This window comes from Melopsittacus undulatus, chromosome 7, assembly GCF_012275295.1.
Source record: "Melopsittacus undulatus isolate bMelUnd1 chromosome 7, bMelUnd1.mat.Z, whole genome shotgun sequence".
NCBI lineage: Eukaryota > Metazoa > Chordata > Aves > Psittaciformes > Psittaculidae > Melopsittacus > Melopsittacus undulatus.
The window spans coordinates 27,640,745-27,662,723 of NC_047533.1; the positions used below are offsets into that span (position 1 = coordinate 27,640,745).

The 21,979-nt window shown below is 39.4% G+C and overlaps 1 protein-coding gene across 1 annotated transcript; it reads left to right on the plus strand.

Moving 5' to 3' along the window:
• Positions 1-400: 400 nt before the first annotated feature.
• On the plus strand, positions 401-17,534 carry LOC101877569 (OCIA domain-containing protein 1). Its single transcript, XM_005149092.3, has 8 exons — positions 401-555; positions 1,315-1,399; positions 5,156-5,209; positions 5,657-5,704; positions 10,195-10,324; positions 12,441-12,649; positions 14,091-14,240; positions 17,076-17,534. The coding sequence occupies exons 1-8, from the start codon at positions 505-507 to the stop codon at positions 17,111-17,113; spliced, it is 765 nt and encodes a 254-aa protein (XP_005149149.1). The 5' UTR covers positions 401-504; the 3' UTR covers positions 17,114-17,534.
• Positions 17,535-21,979: the final 4,445 nt, after the last annotated feature.

Below are 21,979 nucleotides of genomic sequence, written 5' to 3' on the forward strand. Positions count from 1 at the left end.
AAAGGGTTACCTTTAAAGTACTGGCCACCCCTGAAGCAGCGCCTGCTCTCAAACAGCATTACAGGGTGGCATTCTTTAAGCAGGCAGGAAACAAGATAAGGTGCAGGAAGGAAACATTCTCGATTGAAATGAATGCCCTGAGCCTCAGCTGCTGCCTCTCGGTCCTTCCCCGCCCTCTCTCTCTCCCTTCCGCAGCCTTCCCAGCCAGGACGCACCGCTGCTGAGCACAAACTCCCGACCCCGGTTAACCAACAGCGGGCTCTGGGCAGCACTGTGGCCTACCCCGGGGTCCGCTCCTCCAAGCTTCTCCTCAGGGGCAGGCCGCACACAGTCCGTACCGGTACCCGTACCCGTACCAACCCCGAGCGGGAGCCCTGGCGGGGCCTAACAGGGGCACCCCTGTGCCCGCGACCCCGCCACGCATGCGCGCGGGGCCAGCGCGGTCAGCAGCGTCTCGGGGACTTCCGGGTCAGCGGTGGTTCGCAGCGCCCTCCCCGCCCCGCCATGGAGGCCGGGCCGGGCCCCGGCGGCAGGGAGCTCGGCGACCCGGCCGAGGTACTGTCGTTCTGTCGGCGGCGCGGCCTGTGGGGGGCCGCGGGAGCGGTGGTGGGGTTGTTTCTTCTGAGGGTGAGGCCGCAGGCTCTGGGCCTGCACCCGCCCTCCGCCGGCAGGGCAGCCGGGTTGCCTGGCAGCGTGTCGCTTGGGCCTACCGTGAGCTCCCTGGAGGGCTGCGGACCGCGGGGATGGTGCCCTTAAGGCTTTCCTGGCCGCATTTGGGGGGCTGCCCTAGCAGGAGGTGTTCTCCTCGGTACCGGCGGCCTTTTCGCTTCTGCCCTTCTCCCGGCCGGCTGCCTGGCAGGGCGCCCGGTCGCGCGCCTTCGCGGCTACAGAGTCACGCACCTCTGGTAGGAACAGCTGTCTAGCTTTCATTGAGTGTAAACGGGCAGCAGGCGTAATGTAATTAAAGCCTTGGCAAGTATTTTAGACAGGGATTTAATGAGCTGACAGGTTTTTGTCCATTTGGAAGGCTGGTTGCAAGGACAAAAGCTGGCTCTTCTAGAGGAGGAGTGAGCTGAGTTGGAATTTAACTGAATTCAAAATATTTTCTGCTCTCTCGTATCAGTTGTGGAACCATCGGGTTTTAAAAATTAAATATTTCATATAACATCTATAAACAAAAGTCCCCAGTTCCTTAAGTGTAGCTGTGTGAAAGTACAGGCCCTGCAAGGTGTGACAGCTAGAGTTTTTAATTGAAAAATCCCCCCCAAACCTTTCTTTTGCTCACTCTTTTGTAATTTATTTCCCCAATGAAAGAGAGAAATACCTAAGCCTTATGTGCCGACAGAGGAGGAGAGAAGACTCCTTAAGGAATGTGCTGAAGAGAGTGCCCGGTATAGAGGTGAGTTCAATTTGCTGGTGAACTTGGTTTGTTTTTCTTCCACCCTTAATTGTTGTTGCTGTCTGGGGCAGCAAGCAAGGCAGGCCTGTGTCAGCATATCACAACAGTTCATTAACAAGCTTCACATAGTCTAAAATTACATTTAGAAGTTGAAGTAGAAGTAGAAGTTGATCCATGGAGGATTTCCATTAAGAGTTTGTAGGACAGGATTCAGGGTTTTTGTAGACATCACAACATAATTTGTAAGGCTTATGCTTTATAACAAGATCCCTTCATATTTTAAATTAATATGCTTATGAAAAGTCTGAAAATAGATATCATTAATGGAGTCTCATTTATGGTTCTGTTTTTTGTTTTGTCTTCAAATTTTGTTATCTTTGGAGTGCAAGAATAGAATAGTTTAACTTACAACCATTGCTTTCTGTCTTTATGGACACTTCTGAGGAGAACACTAAAAGTACAGAACATAAGTAGTTACTCAGCTAGTTTTTGGAGAAACTGTGTCTGTGTTTGAGCAGACGTTTGGGTACCTTTCCCCTGCAAATAAAAGCCAAGATTCTGCAGCATGATTCTGCAGTCAGTAATGATTTCTGTACTACAACTAGTATACAGGAATCATAAACTTGCATTGTTTTCACAGAATACTTTCTGTCTCAATTTATTTGAAATATTCTGTTGGTTTGAAATGTTCTGTTGGTTGTTGGTTTGGTTTTGGTTTCTTGTTATGGGTTTGGTTTTTTTTTCTACAAAACATTGAGAATTGATTGCATTACTTCTTAACATTGCTTTTGTAACCCAAAGGTTCAGCACATACTTGGTTTTTAGACAGCTGGTCAAGAGGTTTCAAGAAGCCTTCTGAAGTGATTGTTACATACTACTATTCTGTCACATACTAGTAGATTACTCCTGATGCTGGTAGGAGGCTTTACCTTTCCTGGTAGCAAAAACCAGGACTGAGGAAGAATTTAGCAGCTGATTTGCTAAATTTAGCAGACAGGGGCTCTGTTTTCTCCTGAGAGCCAGTCCTTTCAGGGGCAACTTCTATGGCACTGTGACTTTGAATCAGACTAAGTTCTGCTTTATGCTCCATTGCTTTTATGGAAGAGGCATTCTCCTCTTACATGTTTATTCAGATACCTGAAAACCTTCAGCTTGTTTGCTAGAATCCAGCCATTTTCCTTATATTTTTATAAGTGAGAAGAGTCAGGTTTGTTAGTAAGAAAATGAAGGTTGGTTATGGCATATTGATTATCTCTCTTGTGGAAGACACAAGAGGAGAGAATTCTTTGTTGCTTTTGAGGTGTTCTGCTGAGAGTTCTTAATGGGCAATGTAACTTACTGCCCTGTGTATCTTTATACAGAGACAGAAGCAGCAACATGAAGATGCTGTTGAGAAGAGTCAAATCAGTTTCTTGGGGAATTTCACTTTAGGGAGCAACAACAGTAATTGCAAGATGCTTTTTCCCGGGCTTGTGTACTGTGCTGTTACCTCACTGTGTAAGCCTACAGTCCATCACTGTTTTCTAGCTCTCCTGTTTCATTGTTCTGCATTATATGTACCTGGAGCGTTGTGTTCCCTATATTAAATGTGCAGTATTTGAATGTCCTTTTGCAAGAGGTGTGGGCCACCTGTGTGACTGCCCTGACATCCTCCATTCTTACTGTATCAGTTCATGTTATTCACATACATTGCTCTGCATTTGTGCATTTTCAGTTTTCTATTCAAATTTTCAAGTTGTTTATTCAAATTTCAGTTGTTAATACGAATTTCAGATTTTACCTATTCTTGTAAACCCTCTCTCTTTTGCCATAGTTTCTGTTGACAGCTTCTATTTCAGAAATGCTTGCTAGTAATTTCAGAATTCAGTTTAATGTATGCTTTATTGGTACTACTAATTTTTAATCACATAATACAAAATGTAATGCTGTTAATAACTCGTATTATGATCTACAGTTTTATCTATTGTACTTTTAATCTCATTAACAAAATCAAATCAGATTGATATGGCTTTTTCTCCATAAAACCGTTTTGACTAGGGTACGTTACAGTCCCATCCTTAATTATGGGCTGTTCATATATCAGCTTTCTATAGTTTTTCCTCGGATTTATTTTGTTCCTGAAGCAAAAAAAAAAAAAAGTACTTTTTGCCCATAGCAGTGGGAAACATTAAAATTTTCATATTTGTTAAGCTGCATTTTTTTTCTACACTTGACTAATTACTAATAGTTTTTATGTCTGAACCCAATTTTCATTTACCTATTGCTCTCTTAATTTCTAGTTAGTGATTCAGGTCAGTTATAAGCTCACCTATGAACAGCTGTTTCCATTAAAGTGTGTAACCTCTCTTTGATGTTCAGAATATTTGTATGGGGCCTATAAACCGTTTCAGACCTCTGAGGGTTAGACTGAAGTCCTCTGTGATAAGTTCTTCTGAATTCTTAACAACCAACATGCCCTTGGTTTTCTTTGTCTTAAAATTTAGCTTCAAACCTGTGTTGCCATCCTCTAGCTCAGAAAACCTAGGTCTGAAATCTCCAAAAGCATCATGGTTATATCTTATAATAGATTGGAAGATTTTATTCTGTATTTTGAAGTGTTGCTGTATTCTTGCTTTGACCCAAGTAGCTGATACTTTTTCTTAAAAGTGACATCCTGTCATATTTACTCTGCAGTGTTGGTTGCATTGCTGACCTAGATCTGTCAGAATTTGCAAAAGAATTTGTTAGTTTGCAAAGTTTAATACTGTGCTGTCCAAATTCTAAAAAAATCACTTATCTTCAAACAAGAACTCAATTAGCAGATTGTGTGTGTAAGCTCTGTAAACATCTAGTGCAATAGCAAAAGTTTCTCCCCTAGGTAAAATCATTGAGCTTTTTTGTTACATACACATTTTCAGACTTGCATAAAATGTAATTTCATTATGACATACCTAAATCTTTAATGTAATTAACTTCAGGCTCCTACTGTGTTTGTTATGGAGGACACTGTATCTTGTGTAGGAATGGCAGTCTTTGCAAAGAGTTTCAGTCAGTCTTCCAAATATCAAAATTATCACTGCTGTAAATAAGCATTCCTTTTGTTTCTTGCCATCTTCACAGGCTTCTGTCCACCTGAAATCTTTCAATATGATAAAAATTAATAGGCAGCTCTTCTGTGTTTGTTGTCTTCTCTGCATTCCTGACCCTTCCCCAGAGTTGTACAGTTTGATATGTAAGCTACAGAAAAAGCTGCCCTGTTCCATAATTCGATGGTGAATAAAACATGTTACCTACTTCTAATCAATTTGATTTATATTTCTGTAAGAGTTAGATTTTTCCCAAAGTTTTTATGTTGAAACAAAATCAAGACTTTAGGTGATGAAAAATATTTAGAGGCACTGGCCTCCATGTAACTGCCTTCCACCCTGAAGAACTGTGTATGCTTCTCTGGTTTAAAGTTCTGCACCTGGATGCTGAGCAATTGTAGCCAGACCTGGAGGCTTGTCCTTAGAGCTGTAGACCATCTGTGTTTTAGGAAGCATGAAATCTAATGAAGACAGGATGACTCGTTAATCAGTACCACGTAATTTGTAGTTAGGCTTAAAATCTGGAATCAAGAATGTGTCATAATGTGTATTGTTTGTTAATTATATGCTTACATTCTTATACTGCTGAGCTCAGTAAGGCCTAGCAACTCTCATGTTATTGCATATTCTGTTAAATGTGGTTGAAAATATTGAAAATTGTATTTTAAACTTCTTTTCTTCTTCTTCACAGCTTTTCCTCTGGCTGCAGTGAGCATGCTTGGTACTAGCTTCTTAATTAAGAAAGGTAAAGTGTAAACATACTTTAGGTTAATTTGGATTTGCTCAGATGAAATGCATTTCTGCTGTTAATACAGTTACTATAATAATATAGTTTCTTATTGTAGTTAAAAGAAGTTCAGATGCTTTAGCTACATGACTTGCAGTTCCTGAAATCAAAAGAGCAAAACTTTAAATTAAAATTCATGTTTGCTTTATGTTGTTTGACAAATGCAATATGTTAGGGATTATGAAACATATTCTGTATGTGTAGTAATATGTGTGATACGATTAAAGTGCTAATTCTTAGATTTTTTTAATCATTTTATGGCGAGTTTAGATGTTGGGTTTCTTGAATTTTCTTAAATGTTAAGTGTAAAAGAGTAACCTTCTACCTACAAATGTAACTACAGTTGATGTTTTTCAGCTTAATTCTTAATAACTTATTCCTAATTACTTTGATCCTAATTTTCAGGTGTTCTAAGAGACAGCTCAAGATTTGGCTCCTTTGTAAAAGTTGCATGTAAGTAAAAGCAACATATAAGTTCAGCTTGTATTCATGCCTTAGGTTCTGGAGTCTGTTACACAGATGTAGTTCCCATGAGACTAGCTTGTTGATTCACTGTGACTTCACTCTGTAGAGTGGAATATCTCAAGTTGGAAGGGACCCATGAGGATCATGGAGTCCAGTTCCATGCCCCTAAAGCTAAATCATATGACTAAGCAGATCATTAGGCACTCCTTGAACTCTGACAGGCTTGGTGCCATGACCATTTCCCTGGGGAGCCTGTTCTAGTGACTGACCACCCTTGCAGTGAAGAATCTTTTCCTAATGTCCTGTCTGAACTTCCCCTCATCCAGCTTCATTGCATTTCCTTGTGTCCTGTCACTGGTCATCAGAGAAAGGAGATCAGCACCTCCCATCCCACTGCTCACCCTGAGGAAGCTGTAGGCTGTGATGAGGTCACCCCTTGCCATTCTCTTCTCCACTAAACAAACCACATGACCTCAGCCACTCCTCATAAGTCTCATCCTCAAGACCCTTCACCATCTTGGTCACTCTTCTCTGGGCACATTCTAAGTTTGATGTCCTCCTTCTGCTGAGGCACCCAAAACTGCTCAGAATACTTGAGGTGGGACTGCACCAGCACAGGGTAGAGTGGGACAGTCACCTCACTTGACTGGCTGGCTCTGCTGTGCTCGCACCCCCTGACACGGTTTGCCCTTTTGGCTTCCAGGGCACACTGTTGACTTGTCATCAACCCAGACCCTCAGATCTCTTTCTGCAGGGCTGGTCTCCAACCCCTCATCGCTCAGTTTGTATGTGTAAGCAGGGTTTTGCTGTCCCAGATAGAGAATCCAGCACATAGAGAATCAATTCTTACATTGATACAACTGTGCCTGAAAATATGAGTAAATGATCTGATATAGCCAATGAACAAGTTTTGCCTTCCTGGAATTAGTTCTATTGGTCAGCAACTTCTGAGCTACATTTGTTAACTACAACACCTTATACTGCAGGAACCTATTCAATGTCAAGAGGTAGAGCTTTCCATTTATTTATCTGGCTTTCCATAAAATTGCTTGACAAGCGTAATGTAATAATTTAAGACAAAAGCATTGTAAATAGATACTGTACAAGCTTATTTTAAATTACTTTGCCAGAGTACAACCACCCCTCCCTTCCTAATTTGAAGGTCTTTATTCATGCATCTCACTTGTCCCATTCAGGCTATTTTAGTGCCTTTTTTTCCTGGACATTATGTATGTACAATTGTAGGAAAACGGCAATGAATGATTTTGGATTAAGTATAATCACAAATAAATTAATAAATTAACCTTTTCAATGTAATACATGACAGTAAGACAGGAAGTTGCCATCTTGCCAATCTGCCTAGATACAGCCAGTTACCCTTACAGTTTACTTCAGTGGGAAGAGGGTAAACCCTATGATTTGTGGTGGAGGAAGTGTTGTTTAAGCAGATAAATGAATGTGAGGGACTAGGGCCGCCATTTGTTTATGCTAAATTCTACTTGCTTTCTTTGAATGCCAAACAATGGTATAACACAGACGTTTGTAATAAATAACAGAATTACTGAGATCTCTTCCACGTTTCTAGTTAAGGGCTATGTTCTTCCTGTTAAACAGAATGAAGTTTTAAAATCAAGGGGAAAAATAGGGAGCACCTGGACTGGACTAACTGTTCTTGACGTTAAGGTTATAAGCCAGAATATTTTTGGCTTCTCCTCTTTGATGGACACTGGAGGCATTTGGACTTTCATTTTGTACTAGAAGAACTGTCCAGTTTTCATTGTCTTTCAGTAGGTAACTTCTTGTGATTTATGTGCATTTTAAATACGGGGATTTTTCTGGGACATAGTTGGAGTGTAAAAGGCCTGAGTTAAGCAGCTTTTGTTTCATCCTCATATTGCTTAGGTCAGATGATGTCTGCTGTCAGATCCTACTGTCTACAGGATCTTCCTGAAAACTATTGCCAGGGCATAGTTTGCAGAGCCAAATTATCCCTCATAATTGATCTGCACGTTCCTGCTACAGTGAAATCTTGCTAAAGGAAGCAGTGCAGTTCTTTTGATTTGTTTTTTTTTTAATTCCTGAAGTTATGAAAGAAGGGCATATGTGATTCCAGGCACTGCTGCTAGCTCATAGCTAGCTGATGGTAAACAACAGTAAGACAGTTCAACAGTTCTTGCTTTTCTGGTGTCATTGATCTGAGCATATTGCTGCTCCATCTATCAACTACAGTAGTCTGTCTTTGATAATGGTGTGTGTCACTTGTGGTCTTTAGATACTTATTCCGAACAGTATTTATGTCGCATTCCAGTAATAGGTCTTTTATATCTAACTACCATAGCTGAATCAGGGTTTTTTTCTGTCTGGATCTTTCATCTTTCCCTGCTCTAGTTGTATCTGAAATTTTGTAAGATATTTCGTTTTCTAGGTAGGAATTTTCAGATTCCAGGATGTTCTTCTGTTCATAGGAATTACTTGCAGCTTTTCTCAGTAGTCTTCTAGGCACTCTGACCACTTAATGGAACTTGTAGTTAGTCCTGACTGATGCGCTACATTGACAGTATCCCTTTCAACACAGCATAGAGCTATTGGGAAAGAAGGCTGAGATCTGTGCATCCAACTTCATGTTAGCCTGCAACAATGTCTAATTTAATATGCTGAATTCAAAGAATCATCTGGCTGTTCTGTAGCAAGAGAAACCAAATTATGTAGCAATCACTGCTTTGGTAATCACCTTGCTGATTAGCTGTATTTTGCTAGATATTTAGTTTGAATACCCATTAGACTGCATTTCCTTTCAGGGGGCTTGTGATTTTTCCCTTTGTGTGTATTTACAGCCTTTGATGTGTCTTCCAGACTTTTTTTTTACCTAAACAGCTAAACCTTTATATTTCTCATTTTGTAAACTTCACTTGTAGTTGTGGCTGTTCTCTTTTCCCTTGGAAAAGGCATTTTGACCTTTTGAAAATACAGGCATTAGATCAGGAATTGTAATTTCAGTACCAGTACAGCAGGATAGGGTAAAATCACTTTTTATATTGATTCCCAGGTGATGTAATCTACAGTGTGAGGACTTCAGAGGATTAATGTTAGTGGTAGTTAACTCTTTCCTGACTTAGTCTTTGTACTTAGAAAATACTTGTTGCATATGAAGGAAGAAGGGTCTAGTCCTTTTCTCCTACAAAGTCAATAGCAGGACTTCTGTTAATTGCCATTGAATCATTCATGCTTCTTCTGAAACAAAGAAATACAAAATGAAGTATAATATTTTGTAAATAAGTAAAATGACTTCTGCTTTATGGTTAAGTAACGTCGAGCTTGATAGCTTTGCAACAATAGCAATGGGTAAGAGCTTTGTGGTAGATGACAGTGAAGAAGTGTCTTAGGTAAATGTTTTACAATAATCAGCTGGAACTGAACTAGCGTTTGCTGGCATGACAATGGGACTTTACAAACCTAAAGTTCAGCCAAAGGATGAAGTGAGGAAGAAGATGAGGAAGAAACCACCACCAGGGGTCCCAAAGACCACTACCACATTATTGTGCGCATGCAGGAGGAATTTTCTAGAAGAATGATGTCATGTTAAAGTAGCTTTATGAATATGCATGTAATATAATGAATATGCATGTTTGATGACTATATAATCACAGCTTGTTTGGTGCTCAAGCAAGACACACTCAGAGGAGCTATCCCTCATGTCTCCCGGCACCACAATAAGGAATACATGCTTGTCAAAACTTTGTTGGCCAGTTCTTAGAGTTTTTCTGCAAATTGCTTCATACGCCAGTTGACCCACACATAAAACTTGAAGGAGCCAGCTGATGGAAATCACCAACTTTAAGCCAAGAAAGAGCCGTCATGAGCATTTATTCTCATGTCCTGTCTAGCAGCTGAAAATCACTCATGCATGGAATTGGAAGTATTTGCCCAGTGACTGCAAAGGTTCATTTAATTCAGTTGTTTGTGCTTTGGCAGCCATATCATAGAACCTTCTTCAGAAGATACTGAGCCTAATGCTAAGTTTATGTAGACCTCTCTTCATACTAGTGAAAGTCTTTTCTGGATCTCACTGTTCTGATGAAATAAATCAGCAGAATTTACTGCCTTTGTTTATTCCTGTCTGCTTTAGCACTTTTGATAGTTAATTGTTAACTATCCAGTTTCTGGATCTTGGAAAAAACTGATTGCAATTATTTTCCTTTATGTTCTGGTCACCTTTCGTTCATCAAGTACCAGCTGAAATCATTTGATGTTCTTGCCATGGATAAATCATTGCTCCGTGTCTCTGTTCTGTGGTTGTGTTTGGTTTTAGTACTCCTTGTCTGCAAAAGAAGCAGAGATGATTACTGCATGATTTTGATTTCGATCTAAACTATTTTTAATTTTATTCAAGATACTGTATCATTTATTTGAAATTATTTTAAAACTGTTGAATTTTATGATACAATGTATAAACCCATCTCTTTTTTCTTTTTAAAAAGTTGCTGGAATATGTGGATACATGGCTGGGAAGATTTCCTACTTGCCCATCTGTAGCGAGAAATTTAAGCAGCTGAAGGATTCTCCAATAGGAGATGTTCTGCGACAAGCTCAGAGACATAGTTCACCTAAGTAAGAATTCAGTTCTCTTTTGAATGTAAAACTTATTCTGGAATAGAACATTTTAAACACTTAAGAGATCAAAGCTATATTTCATCTTTGAAAGACCTTCAGAGCTGTACCTTCCCTCTTTGCTCAGTTACCCCAAATCAACCACTTTGAGGAAGTCATGTATGTATCACTTGGCCAGCTATAAAACATGCATTTTGGGTTCTTTACGTACAACTGATTACTTCAAGGAGTAGAAACGGAATATCCTTAGCAAAATGTATTCCATGTAAATTAAGATGTTTTCCTGTGGATTTTACTTACAGCAGGGTGACAGCAGAAGTTACCTCCTTAGTTTAGAAGTAACCTAAGTTAACTGAAATAAAGTAGTAGCATTCTAGAAGTTTTTCCCATAGTTTAGTTTGATTGAAGTAGGAAGAGGGTGGAAATGATTTCAATGTTTATCAAAGGAAAGAGCCCAGTAAACAATATCAGTGCAGGAAGAAGCATGGTGGTCAAACTTACTGCTGTTTGTTTAAATCCTTTACATCTGTAACAGCATTATGCTGTACATATGAGAAACTCATTAGGTTCTTAAAACTATTTCCTGTTTTGTTCCAGAATGTTTTCTACCTCAAGTGGTTTTTAATTGCAAACTCCTTTTGGAATATCTCACTTAAAGCCTTGATTTAAAACTGGGAGAATAGTGTTTGGATAGTGAGTAGTAGTCCTTGTGTGCATGTGCTAAGTAACTGTTTAGAAAGGATTTGAATAAATTCTTAATTATGTTATAAATTCAGATTTATGACAGTGTTGTCTGCAAGATTTACCTTTATTCTGTAATGTTCATGTTTTTATGGTATCAAACATAGTTTTAGGAATTGCCAGTTTATATATTTACTGTAGATTCTTAGCTGAATTGGAGCTGGACTTGTCCCTTCACACACACAGAGTTTCTAGTAAGAAATTGTGATCATTAGCTGCATTTACTCTAGATGAGAACCTGTTTAAACACCATCATCTGCTGCACCAGTAAGTGCCTTCAACCTTTAATGCCCCCTTCTTTTGTATCTGTTAAATTTTATTTACCAAGGGATAATTCCCCCCCTTTGCTGAATAATTAATCTAAATTAATCTTCTGCTTTTTTAAGCCTTCAAGAGAAATTGTTACATTTTCGTAGTCATGAATTTACTAGTTAATTTATTTTGGTACTTCTCATTTGCTGTTAAAAATCGGTAGGGAGCTAAAATGTTACATAGTTCTCTAAGGCTGTGTCTGCATATACTTCAAAAATATAATTGAGACCAAAGTGGCTTAGTTCTGTATGTTTAGTGTGAGAATAAAACAAAGACTAACTGCAGATGTTTTTCGTAGGAAACTAAAAGGACAACTAAGCAGAAACTTAAAGAAAAAATGAATAAACACTCTAGAGACTTTCTAGTGGTACCAAGTGGTGGCATTCTCAATAGAGACGTGTGGTGCTTTGCAGGGCCATTCTGAGTATGCAGCAAATGTTTTAGAGTAACAAACATAATTTTCCAGAATATTCTTTAGATGATCTTATCTTTGTCTCTGAAGAGAAAATTCATTAATGTTTCTGCTGAATTCAGCAATTCAATAAACCTTCCTAATTTAATTTCCCCAAGACAGATTTTCATTCTCCTTTCCTGCTGTCTGGTACTGATCAATGACAGCGGCTTCTAATGATGAAGGGTTTTAAATTGCAAATTCTTCCTAAAAGGCCTTTAAAAATACCTATAGTTCCTGCTAGCACTAGTTAGGTGGGTACACCCTGTACTGTGTCTGATGTGGGTTTTTTTCCTTCCGAAGACTCCCTGGGGGAAGGGATTGTCTTTTTTTTTGTCTTGTAAAGTGCGAAATACATTGCCTCTTTTGTCTCTGTTGAGAGATTTTCAGGTGTGAGTTAAGTTTCTGGGAGGAAGGGAAGAGTATTGGGGAAGGGACTGTATAGGTCTTTGCAATGTAAATTAAAACCTGCACCCCAAACTTTAAGATGATAACCCACGTTGGAAACTAAACCATTTGAAAGAGTATTTGCTTTAACTGCACCTGTTGTTACTCTTACAGTTCCATTTTTAACTTCAATATTTCTGTATTTAATATTTCATTATTTTCCAGCCGATCCAGTCGGAAATCTGAATTTTCAGACATGCCTTCTCAGTCATATACTGAATCTTCTTCTCCCAGAGCTGGATACCCACTTCCTTCTAGCTATTCAGATGATTATAGTTCAACAGATAGAGCCCTCTCAAGTTATGAACCTGTTCCTTTCAGTGCTTCCCTGAATGAATCCTCACCTACTGGAATTACTGATTATGCTGCTCAAGGTGTGTTTTGTCTTTAAACATTTATCAGTCTGTAGTATGATGACTCTTGCCTTTCTTTTTGATACTTCTCTTACTAAACTATGTATTCGTCCCATGCAGACATAGATGGTTCAATATAGTGATTTTTTGAATGGAACAGCTTGAAGCTCCCAGAATTGCTTTTACACACAACATAAATATATGCATTATTTTGTGCTCTAACTGTAGTCTAAATTCAGGGGTAGGTGTGTTCATATTTTGTAGCTCTAATTGCAAGTAAAGACTGTAAATTAATTTACATGGTTTAATGTGTTGTGAAGATAAATCTGCAAAAAAAACCTTAACCTGACTTGAAGTTCTGTTTGATTGAAGCTAAGGTGAATATGCCATCTTTTCACTGACCACAGTCTCTACCATTTGTTTGCCTGTTGGCCTTTCTGAGGCTTGTGCGTTTTCACCAGTGATGGTGCTGCAACTGTATACCACTGTAATTCAGTGACATTAAACTGTTTCTTATAATGGGACAAAGGTTAAATCTTCTAAGAACTGAATGCATATTGTGTTCTGTCCGGTAACAGCTGATTTTCTCACCGAGAACTAAAATGGTTTTCAAGTCAAGTACTGGTTGGTGCAGCTGTTCCCTTCCTTTCTGTATGAACTCTGTCCTCAGCTATTGCAGGGAAGCACAGGATTCTGAATTCAAGTCTCTCTGGGGCACAAAGGAGGAAGTTACTGTCAAATGCAAATTTCTGTATTTGAATTACTGTGGATTGTTTAACCCCTTTATAGAAGAGGTTTTATTTCACAAAAAGGCCCTTTCATGCAACTGGGGTTTAGTTTTTTATATATATACACGAGTCTTTTATAAGACTCGAATGTAAATGTGTACCTACACTTCATCACAAATATAGTGATAGTTGGTAGATACTGGTACAGGTACCAACTGATAGTTGGTAGACTATCAGACTATCAAACTATCAGACCAAGATTCTGTATTATAAATGTAGATAAAAGGATAAAATGTTCATCAGGTGACATATGATGGAAGTAGTCCTAGTTCTTTGAAAGCAGAATTCAAAGCCTAAATGCAAACCCCTAAACTCCTAGCATTTTCTTCAGAAATCATAAATATATCAAATGTATGATTATCATAAATTGTACATAAAGTGACCAGAACTGTTTTATCCATCAGCTACCACATGGTTGTTAGGATTTCCATTGGGTAAAATGAAGAAAAGGGAGTTAACTGCAGTTTTCCAAAGCAGTTTGACACAATGAGAAGGACAAAAGGAATGGATTAATTAAAGACCACATACATTTTCAGTTGTGTTTAGAACTGCAGCTGTCATGCTCTTTTTCATTTGGGATTGAGCTGTAATTAACTGGCATTCTGGAACAGGCTGTAGCCAAGTTCTGGCATGTGACGCCATTTCTTGTATCTTAATGTTTGTTTTGTTTTCAGATCCTGATCCAATTCCAGAAGAAAGCCGTAAAAAAAAAGGCATCACATATGAGGAATTAAGGAATAAACACAGAGAGACATATGAGGTAATGCTACCACCAAAGGCAGAAACTCCAAGCAAGTTTTCACAGGAAAAACCAGCTAAGGAAGGTAATAAACCAATTTACAGAAAAGCACAGTCAATTCGGGTATTGGCAATAATGTTAAAAATGGTCACAAATGTAAGGCTTACTTCTGCTTACCATTTAAGCAGTTTATTTTACAGTATCTGCAGGGATCTCATGTGATCTGGTCTGTAGTTTAATGTTTCAAATTATTTCTTCAAAAATAGCGATCTTCTAACAGCAGATTCTAACTCCTCTTTAGCTGTATTGCTCGGTGCCAGGCTGAAAATCTCAGAACTTTGGGGTTATTGACTATATCAAGCCACCTCTTTCAACAAAGAGTTCTCTGAGCTCAGAGCCATACTGAAGAGTTTTAGCCATGGAAGGGGGTGCATACTTCAGATAGCATTGTTCTCTCAAAATAGAGCACATGGTTGATGGTTTTGAGGGGGGGGTATTTATGAGTTGTTTCATGTGGAATTAGTGCATTTCTAAAGAAGCATTGTTTGTAGAGCTTCATTTTCTACAATAAAACTCAAAGGAAGGAAACACTATTTGGCAGCAATATTGAGATTTGTTTTCACAGTGGAAAACAAAACTTTACACAGCAAACTAAGCCTGCAGTGTCCTGAGGAGTAAGATGCCATTCAGTCACCTTTTTGACTCAGTCCTTTTATTTTATTTTTTTTTTTGCAAAGGAGACACAGAAGCAGTTCATCATCGCTTGCACTAGAACTTTTTTAATATAGTGTGGCATGTGTGAAAATGATGTTAGCAGAGGAATGCTTTGGTGTTTAACGCACTGCTGAACTAGTCAGCTTGGATTGTTTGGGTTTGTGTGCAGCGTCCGGTCTTGTCAATCATGCTGCAACAAGATTTGTAGGAATAGCTAACATCGCCTCTTAGGCATGACAGGTGGTAATAAGTACAGGAGAGTATGCTCAAGCAAAAAGTTCTGAAGCAGCAAGAGTAAGCTTTGGAACAGCGTTGCTTACAAGAGAGTACTGGTCTTATTTCATGCTTGTGAATTACTTTGCCCAGATCATGTGTCTTTGGACAGACAGATCTACACAATCGTGAAGTAAAAATTACAAACAGCTGCAGAGCAAGGATTTTTATGTTATTTCAAGGTTGTGAAAGCCTTTTTCTTGTGACTGTACCAGATGAGATGTTAAAAAATTATTGAGGCTCAGTTTTGGATTGCCTCTAAATTCTGTCAGGGGACACTTCACTGATTTACACAGTGTGTCTTTTCAGGATATTTCTGCACAAATAGAGAGCCTAGAAATGTCACTTGAAAACCATATATGCAAATCTTCAGCAGTACTCTGCAAACCTTGCCTTATTCCAAACAAATCTTGTGGTTGTGAAATGAGAATATGCATTCATTATTTTATTCTTAGTTATTTGAGGACAGTAAAAGACCTCTGTAAAATACTGATCAAATATTGTATTCTATTTATTATGTTTCTGTGTTCATTTGATTGTTATACTCAGGCATTAAGAATAGAACTACACTGAGCAGTGTATGAGATTTGTAAAGAAACTTTTAAGATTTATCTCTTTGTAATTTTAGGGAAAAGGGTAAGGAGGGAGTGCAACAATTCAGAGATGTTTTACAAGTGGAAGTACATTTAAATCTACAGTTCAGGGACTACTGATGTTGCAGGCTAAGATCTGATTTAGCTTCACGTGTCACACTGGACATGCTACTTGTTGTATACCTCTTCCTACAGTGTGAGTCATTACCCCTTTGTTCATCCTCTTACCTTGGTCATAGGAACCAGACTAGCAAATAGAAAGTGGTTTCTGCCCTCTGTTGCAAGGACATAAGGAAGGCCAAACCACACTTAAAGCAGCTTTATGTAGTGCCTAACTTCCATCTGCTGGTGCCTGCTCCATTCTTTGTAGCCGTACGAATAATATGCATCTGCATAGTGACCGGCACTGGACTATTTTGCAGGGAATGAGTATGGCCTGCTCATCTGCCACGGTTAATAGAAATGGAAATCAAACTGTGCTTTGAGAGAGGTTTCGTTGTGCCTCATTGCAGTATCAGTCTGCTTACAAGAGATTTGTGGGTGCATTATGCAAAGTTCGCTGACATCTCACTGAAACAAAGACCATGCATTCTGCTCTGTTCCACTGGTTCTACTGCAGATGGGTATTAATAAACAGGAGGTTTAGTAATTAACTTGCAAGTAGATTTATAAAGAGGTCCCTAACTAGTGCCCGCATTCCTACTGGATCATGTAGATCAGGGATGGCAGTCAGTTATGGACTAGTTGGCAGTTCATGTTCAAGAGACCATCTTTAACTTTCTGGTCCTTGTGCAGTTACTCGTGACATACTTCTGCATAAATCCATTAAGACCAGTACCCTGGTTTTGTTTTGCTCTGAGTCATTCCTATACTAAAGGAAGCTGCCAAATAATAATGGCTGAGTAGTTTCCTAGTAGGGATTACTGATTTCTGTTTGTCTTTTAATGTGTTTTTAACTATCCTGAATCCATCCAGCTGTGCACGTAACTGGATTATGTAGCCGTGTTATTTATTGTAACATTCCTTGCCTGTTTCCTCCCATTGTCTTTGTTTCATCCACATGTTACACTTGTTTCCAAGTAATTACAAATCCTGTAGAGCAGGAATTAGCACAGTAGGCCTCTTGACTATTAATTCATTAAAGAAGAATGATTAACGAACTCTTCTCCCCATTTATTCCTAAGTATCCAAAGTTGGATGTCTGTTGTGCTGTGACTGACACTCTCCCCGCTCACTGCTTCAAATAGTCATGCATTTCACCATACTTTTTGGCAGTCTGTAAGATAAACTTTTGCAGTTAAATTGAGTCATATATGACTACTGTTTCTTCTTTTCTTTAGTGAAAGTAAATAAATATGGAGATACCTGGGATGAGTAAGAGCTGAATGAAGAAATGAAGAAAATGATCTTTCAGCTGACTTGAACTTCATATAGAGTAGTCACAAGAATGAGCATCTTTGGTGTCTTCTGCCAGGCACAGCTCTTAATAAATAAGGAAAAAATCCTGACTTGCCAGAAGATAAAAAAAAAAAAGAAAAAAGAAAGCAAGCATTTAGGCTTAATGTTTTTTTTTTAATTTTGCATAAATGGCAAGCGAGGCTATTGTGAGGTGTCATGGCTATAAACCGTTTGTGCTACTGTTGAAGAATGAGACAGGTAACTTGCAATAACTAATATAAATGCATAGCAGAAGGTAAAAATATATGTAAAGAAATCCAATCACATGTATTGGGAAGGGGGAAAAATCATAATCTTCTCAAATTTCCAAGACTTGCATTAAAAGTTACCTGTAAAACTCACCTCTCGCTTTGTGTTGTCTTGAAAGTGATATGCTGTCATGGTTGGTTAGCATGGTGTCTGGAATAATAGCTAGCTGTACTGGGAAAAAAAGGGTGGAGGGACCTACCAAACGCACTTCAGTGTACTACAGAACTGTTTCAAAGTGCCAGCTGTATTTTCAGACCAATACTCTGACTTGCTCACACTGGGCCTCTTCAGTTATTCCAGAAGAAAGTGAACAAATGCAACTGCAGATATTAAAAGTAGCCTCATTTAAGCTGCATTTTACTGCAGGCTGTGGTAAAAGTTTGAATAATACCTTGACTGTTAATATTGGGTATTGTGGATTTAGTCGTAGTTCTCAGTTTGTGCATGTCATGACAAAACCCCCGTGTTAATGGAGAAGAGGTCCTAATCCATGGGATACTGCATTGTAACTACCTGTAAGGAAAGAGTTGCATCAGCAGAACTACTCCAGGAGTATTTCCTGATATTTGCATCACCTGCTCAATCTCAATCTAAATACTGTCTTCCATGAGGGATTCTTGTATTCCCACCTGTGCTGTTGCATCTCACAGCTTTGCATTTATTTTGGAGATTTGGCTGCAGGGGAGCAAGACCCATGTGAAGTTGATGGCATCAAAGCGTTCCTGAAAACCTTGATGGAGAAAGAGCTTGATGGAAAAACCTTGATGGAAAAGAGCTTACCTACCAAGCTGAAAATTCTCAAAGACCTTTCTGATTTAGTGGTCCTGCAGCAGAGCAGCCTGAATGAGAAGATTATTTTGGGGAGGTACAGAGCCATCAGCTGAAATGGGGAGAAAAAAAAAGGAGGGAAGATGGGATGCTCAAAGAGCCATATACTACTCACAGTAATCAAGCAAGGAAGATTGCTTTCAGAAAAACTCATCTTCTAAAAAGGGAAAGGAATATGCTAAGGGGATAACCTTGAGGTTGTATCAAAAATTTAACTTACAGAGAGTGGTTCTGATGGCTGTAATGGGAGAACTCTGAAAATATACAAAGTCTGCCAGAACTCTGTTGCTGTGGGGTTTAGTGCACTGCTCCATCCCTGGCAGTGTTCAGGGCCAGGATGGACAGAGCCTTGAGTTACATGGTCTAGTAGTGTGAGGCATCCCTACCTGTGGCAGGGGGGTTGGAACTGGATGATTTTAAGGTCCTTTCCAACCTGAACCATTCTATGATTCTGTGATTAGATTTATCATGAGACTGCTCATAAAGTGTCTTAGTTGTGAGTTATGCAAGTAACAGGAGGCAGAAGATTTAGATTGTATACTAGGAGCAGATGCCTGTGGTGGTGTTTTCCATCTCTAAAATCAAGAAATGCTTTTTCTTTTGAATGAATGAAAATTTTGGATGAATGAGAAGTTTCCAAGTGAGAAAACTTTGTGGGAGCAGGCTTATGACATTTGAGGAAGTAGCAACACCTAAAAGACAAGTTATTGAACAATAAACTTGCCAACAGAGGTATTACTTTCATTTACATTATTTTGGGGGATTGGGAATAATACTTTATTTTCTCAAGTAAATTAATATAAGGATATAGTAACTTGTTTTCCTCAGGAATCTTAACTCATGCTTGTAGTACAAGTTGTTTATTTGCATAAGGGAATGATCATCTGGGGAGCTGACTGAGTTACTGTAAATACCTCTGCAATGTGGACACTAAAAAGTGAGACCTCCTCTATTTTTGACATTGGCTGTGAATGTTATTGTTGTGCCAATGAACTCACTTATGTGTAATCAAGTACTTAATATCAACACTGGAACCTTGGCCCAACCCTCCTGTTCTGGCTATTCTCTGCTTTTCAGTTTGGGCATTTGCTGCGCTGCATCTTGCAGCAGCACTGCCAGTACCAAGTGTTGTGTGTGTGCTGCTCCATGTATTTTTGTCTCGCTGCGTGCTTCTGGTTATGTGTGTTCATCTTCCTGACAAAATACTGACTGGGGACCAGCAAGTACAGGACAGACACAGTGACCAGAGTATTCAACTCTGCCATTTAAATGCTGAAGAGGTAATGCTTATTTCAAACCGAGGTCTCCCAAACAACAGTGTTTGGAGAATGCTCATTTTGCATGCTGGTAACTAACAGGACAAGGGGGAACAGCTTTAACAGCTGTGATCTAAAATATTTGTTCTCTTTAATGTTAGTGGTACCAGCTACTATGATGCTTATATATCAGTGCTTTAATACTTGCTGCTTCTTTACTTACTAAGTTACCTTAATGGTTTTGATTGGTCAATATTAAATTCCCTGAGCTTTTAAGATACATGGCAAAAGGGTAATACATAGTTTCAACAGAGTCATAACGACTCCAGCAGAAGCATAGCTTTGCAAAACTAAAAAGAAAGAGTCTTGTATGAGCTACTTTCTAGTCATGTGATGCTGCGGTAAACAAAAAAGGATGTATGATACGACATTGCACAATCACCTGAGACAAGATATTCAGTCAAATACAACTTTCACTTACCCTTGAAATGAGACAAAATGTTAAGATGAAATAGTGTTTGATAGAGTTCTGTAGGGAGACTAAAACTATTCAGGATTAAAAATCCATAGTGTGTAATCTTTGTGGTGTTATTTTTCCAGTTGTTCAGTGGTGATGTAGGACTCTGTTTTCATGATATGCAATCTTGGCATGAACAGCTTCTAAATCAGAACTTTCCCGTTCATCCCTTACATGGAATGCTATATGTTCTCTCTCTAATCCATACAGGAAGCACATTTCTGGTGCATTTTTATTTTCAATAAGCTAAAATTAGGTTCTGTATAAATCTAAAACAAAAATAAACTTTGGCTTAATTCTGTGGTTTTAATTTAATTGTTAATCTTAACTATCTCAGGATAACTAGCATTTTAAAACAGTGTCACTGATACAAGAAATAGCAAATCTGATTGCAGTAGCTGATGCCCAAACATCAGTGATGGATTACTGACAATGTCTAAATCATCTTCTAAATAAGTCATGCTAAGCAGAACTAAACATCCCTTCTGGTATTGTCATGCAGTCCAGTGTATATGGCTACATGCTTGCATTGGAGAGTTAAGGGCCATGAAGATGATCAGAGGCTGAAGCACCTCTCCTATGGAGACAGGCTGAGAATTGGGCTTGTTCAGCCTGGAGAAGAGAAGGCTCCAGGGAGGTCCTAAAGCAGTCTTCCAGTACCTAAAGGGGACTTCTTCAAGGGCAGGTAGTTTTAGGATAAGGGGGAACAGCTTTAAACTGACAGAGGGGAGATTTAGATTAGATAATGGGAAGAAGCACTGTGAGGGTGGTAAGACACTGGCATAGGTTGCTCCAAGTAGTTGTGGATGCCCTATCCGTGGCAATGTTCAAGGCCAGGTTGGACAGCGCTTGGAGCAACCTGGTCTAGTGGAAGGTGTTCCTGCCCATGGCAGGGTGATTGGACCTGCATGATCTTTGAGGTCCCTTCCAAGCCAAACCATTCTACAAAGGGCTGTGTTCATTTTAACTCTCTTGCTCTCTACATACTAGACAATCCTACTGCCAGCCAGCTTTGAAGGCTGCATTGTAGACACAAGTCAGTAGGACCAACAAATAAGCGAGAAGGAGCCCCTTCAGCCTGCCAGGTCCTTGCTGTGCAGGGAGAAGTGAAGGAGAAGAAGCACATAGGAGAAGGCCAGGCCAGCCTGCAGCTGCCCAAGCTGCCATCTGCTCAGCAGCATGGGGTGAGCCCCCTGCCTGGACAAGGGCAGGCTGTGTCTGACAGCAGCCAGGGCAGCTCCCAATATTGTTACACCCTACTGGATCTGTAGAGCTCATTGAGAGAATGGGGGTGATTAAATAGCAAGCACTTGCTGCTGGGTAAGGTTTTGGATTTGTATTTTGAAGTATTACACATGTGACAACATAGCAGGAAGTAAACTTGGGCATGTCCAGTTCAGCACAAATCTCAGCCTAGAGCTGGTATGAGTGAAGGGTAGATTTAAACTACACCGCTGGAGGAAGTATTAAAGCTGTTTCTGGCACTGAAATACCTGAGCTTGCTGATGTGCCTAACCACCACAGGACTGCTGCTGAATGCTCAGAACGTACATACGTGAGAAGGGTTTTCATGCAAGATTCTAGCACCTGCTTGGGAGGTGCCACTGCTCTCAAACAATCCGTGTGTCAAAGACAATGGGAAAAACAGCCATTCCCACCTTAGTATTTTTTTATCCTTCAGCAGCAGAGACAAATACTATACTGTAATTAAAATAATTCAAAGGTGTGTTTTCTCTGGAATCTTGAATCTTGTGCACTCTGCACAGATTGAAGGTGTTTCAGTCTCCACTTCCAGGTATTGGCTGCCTGGTGTTTGGTTCATTTGGTAAGGTGCTTAGTTTGTTTTTTCATCAGCTGTAAGAACATAGGAACCACCATAATGGTCACCCCATCCCCCACGCTGGCTGGAGATCTGTCTTGAAGTTGCTCTTTCACC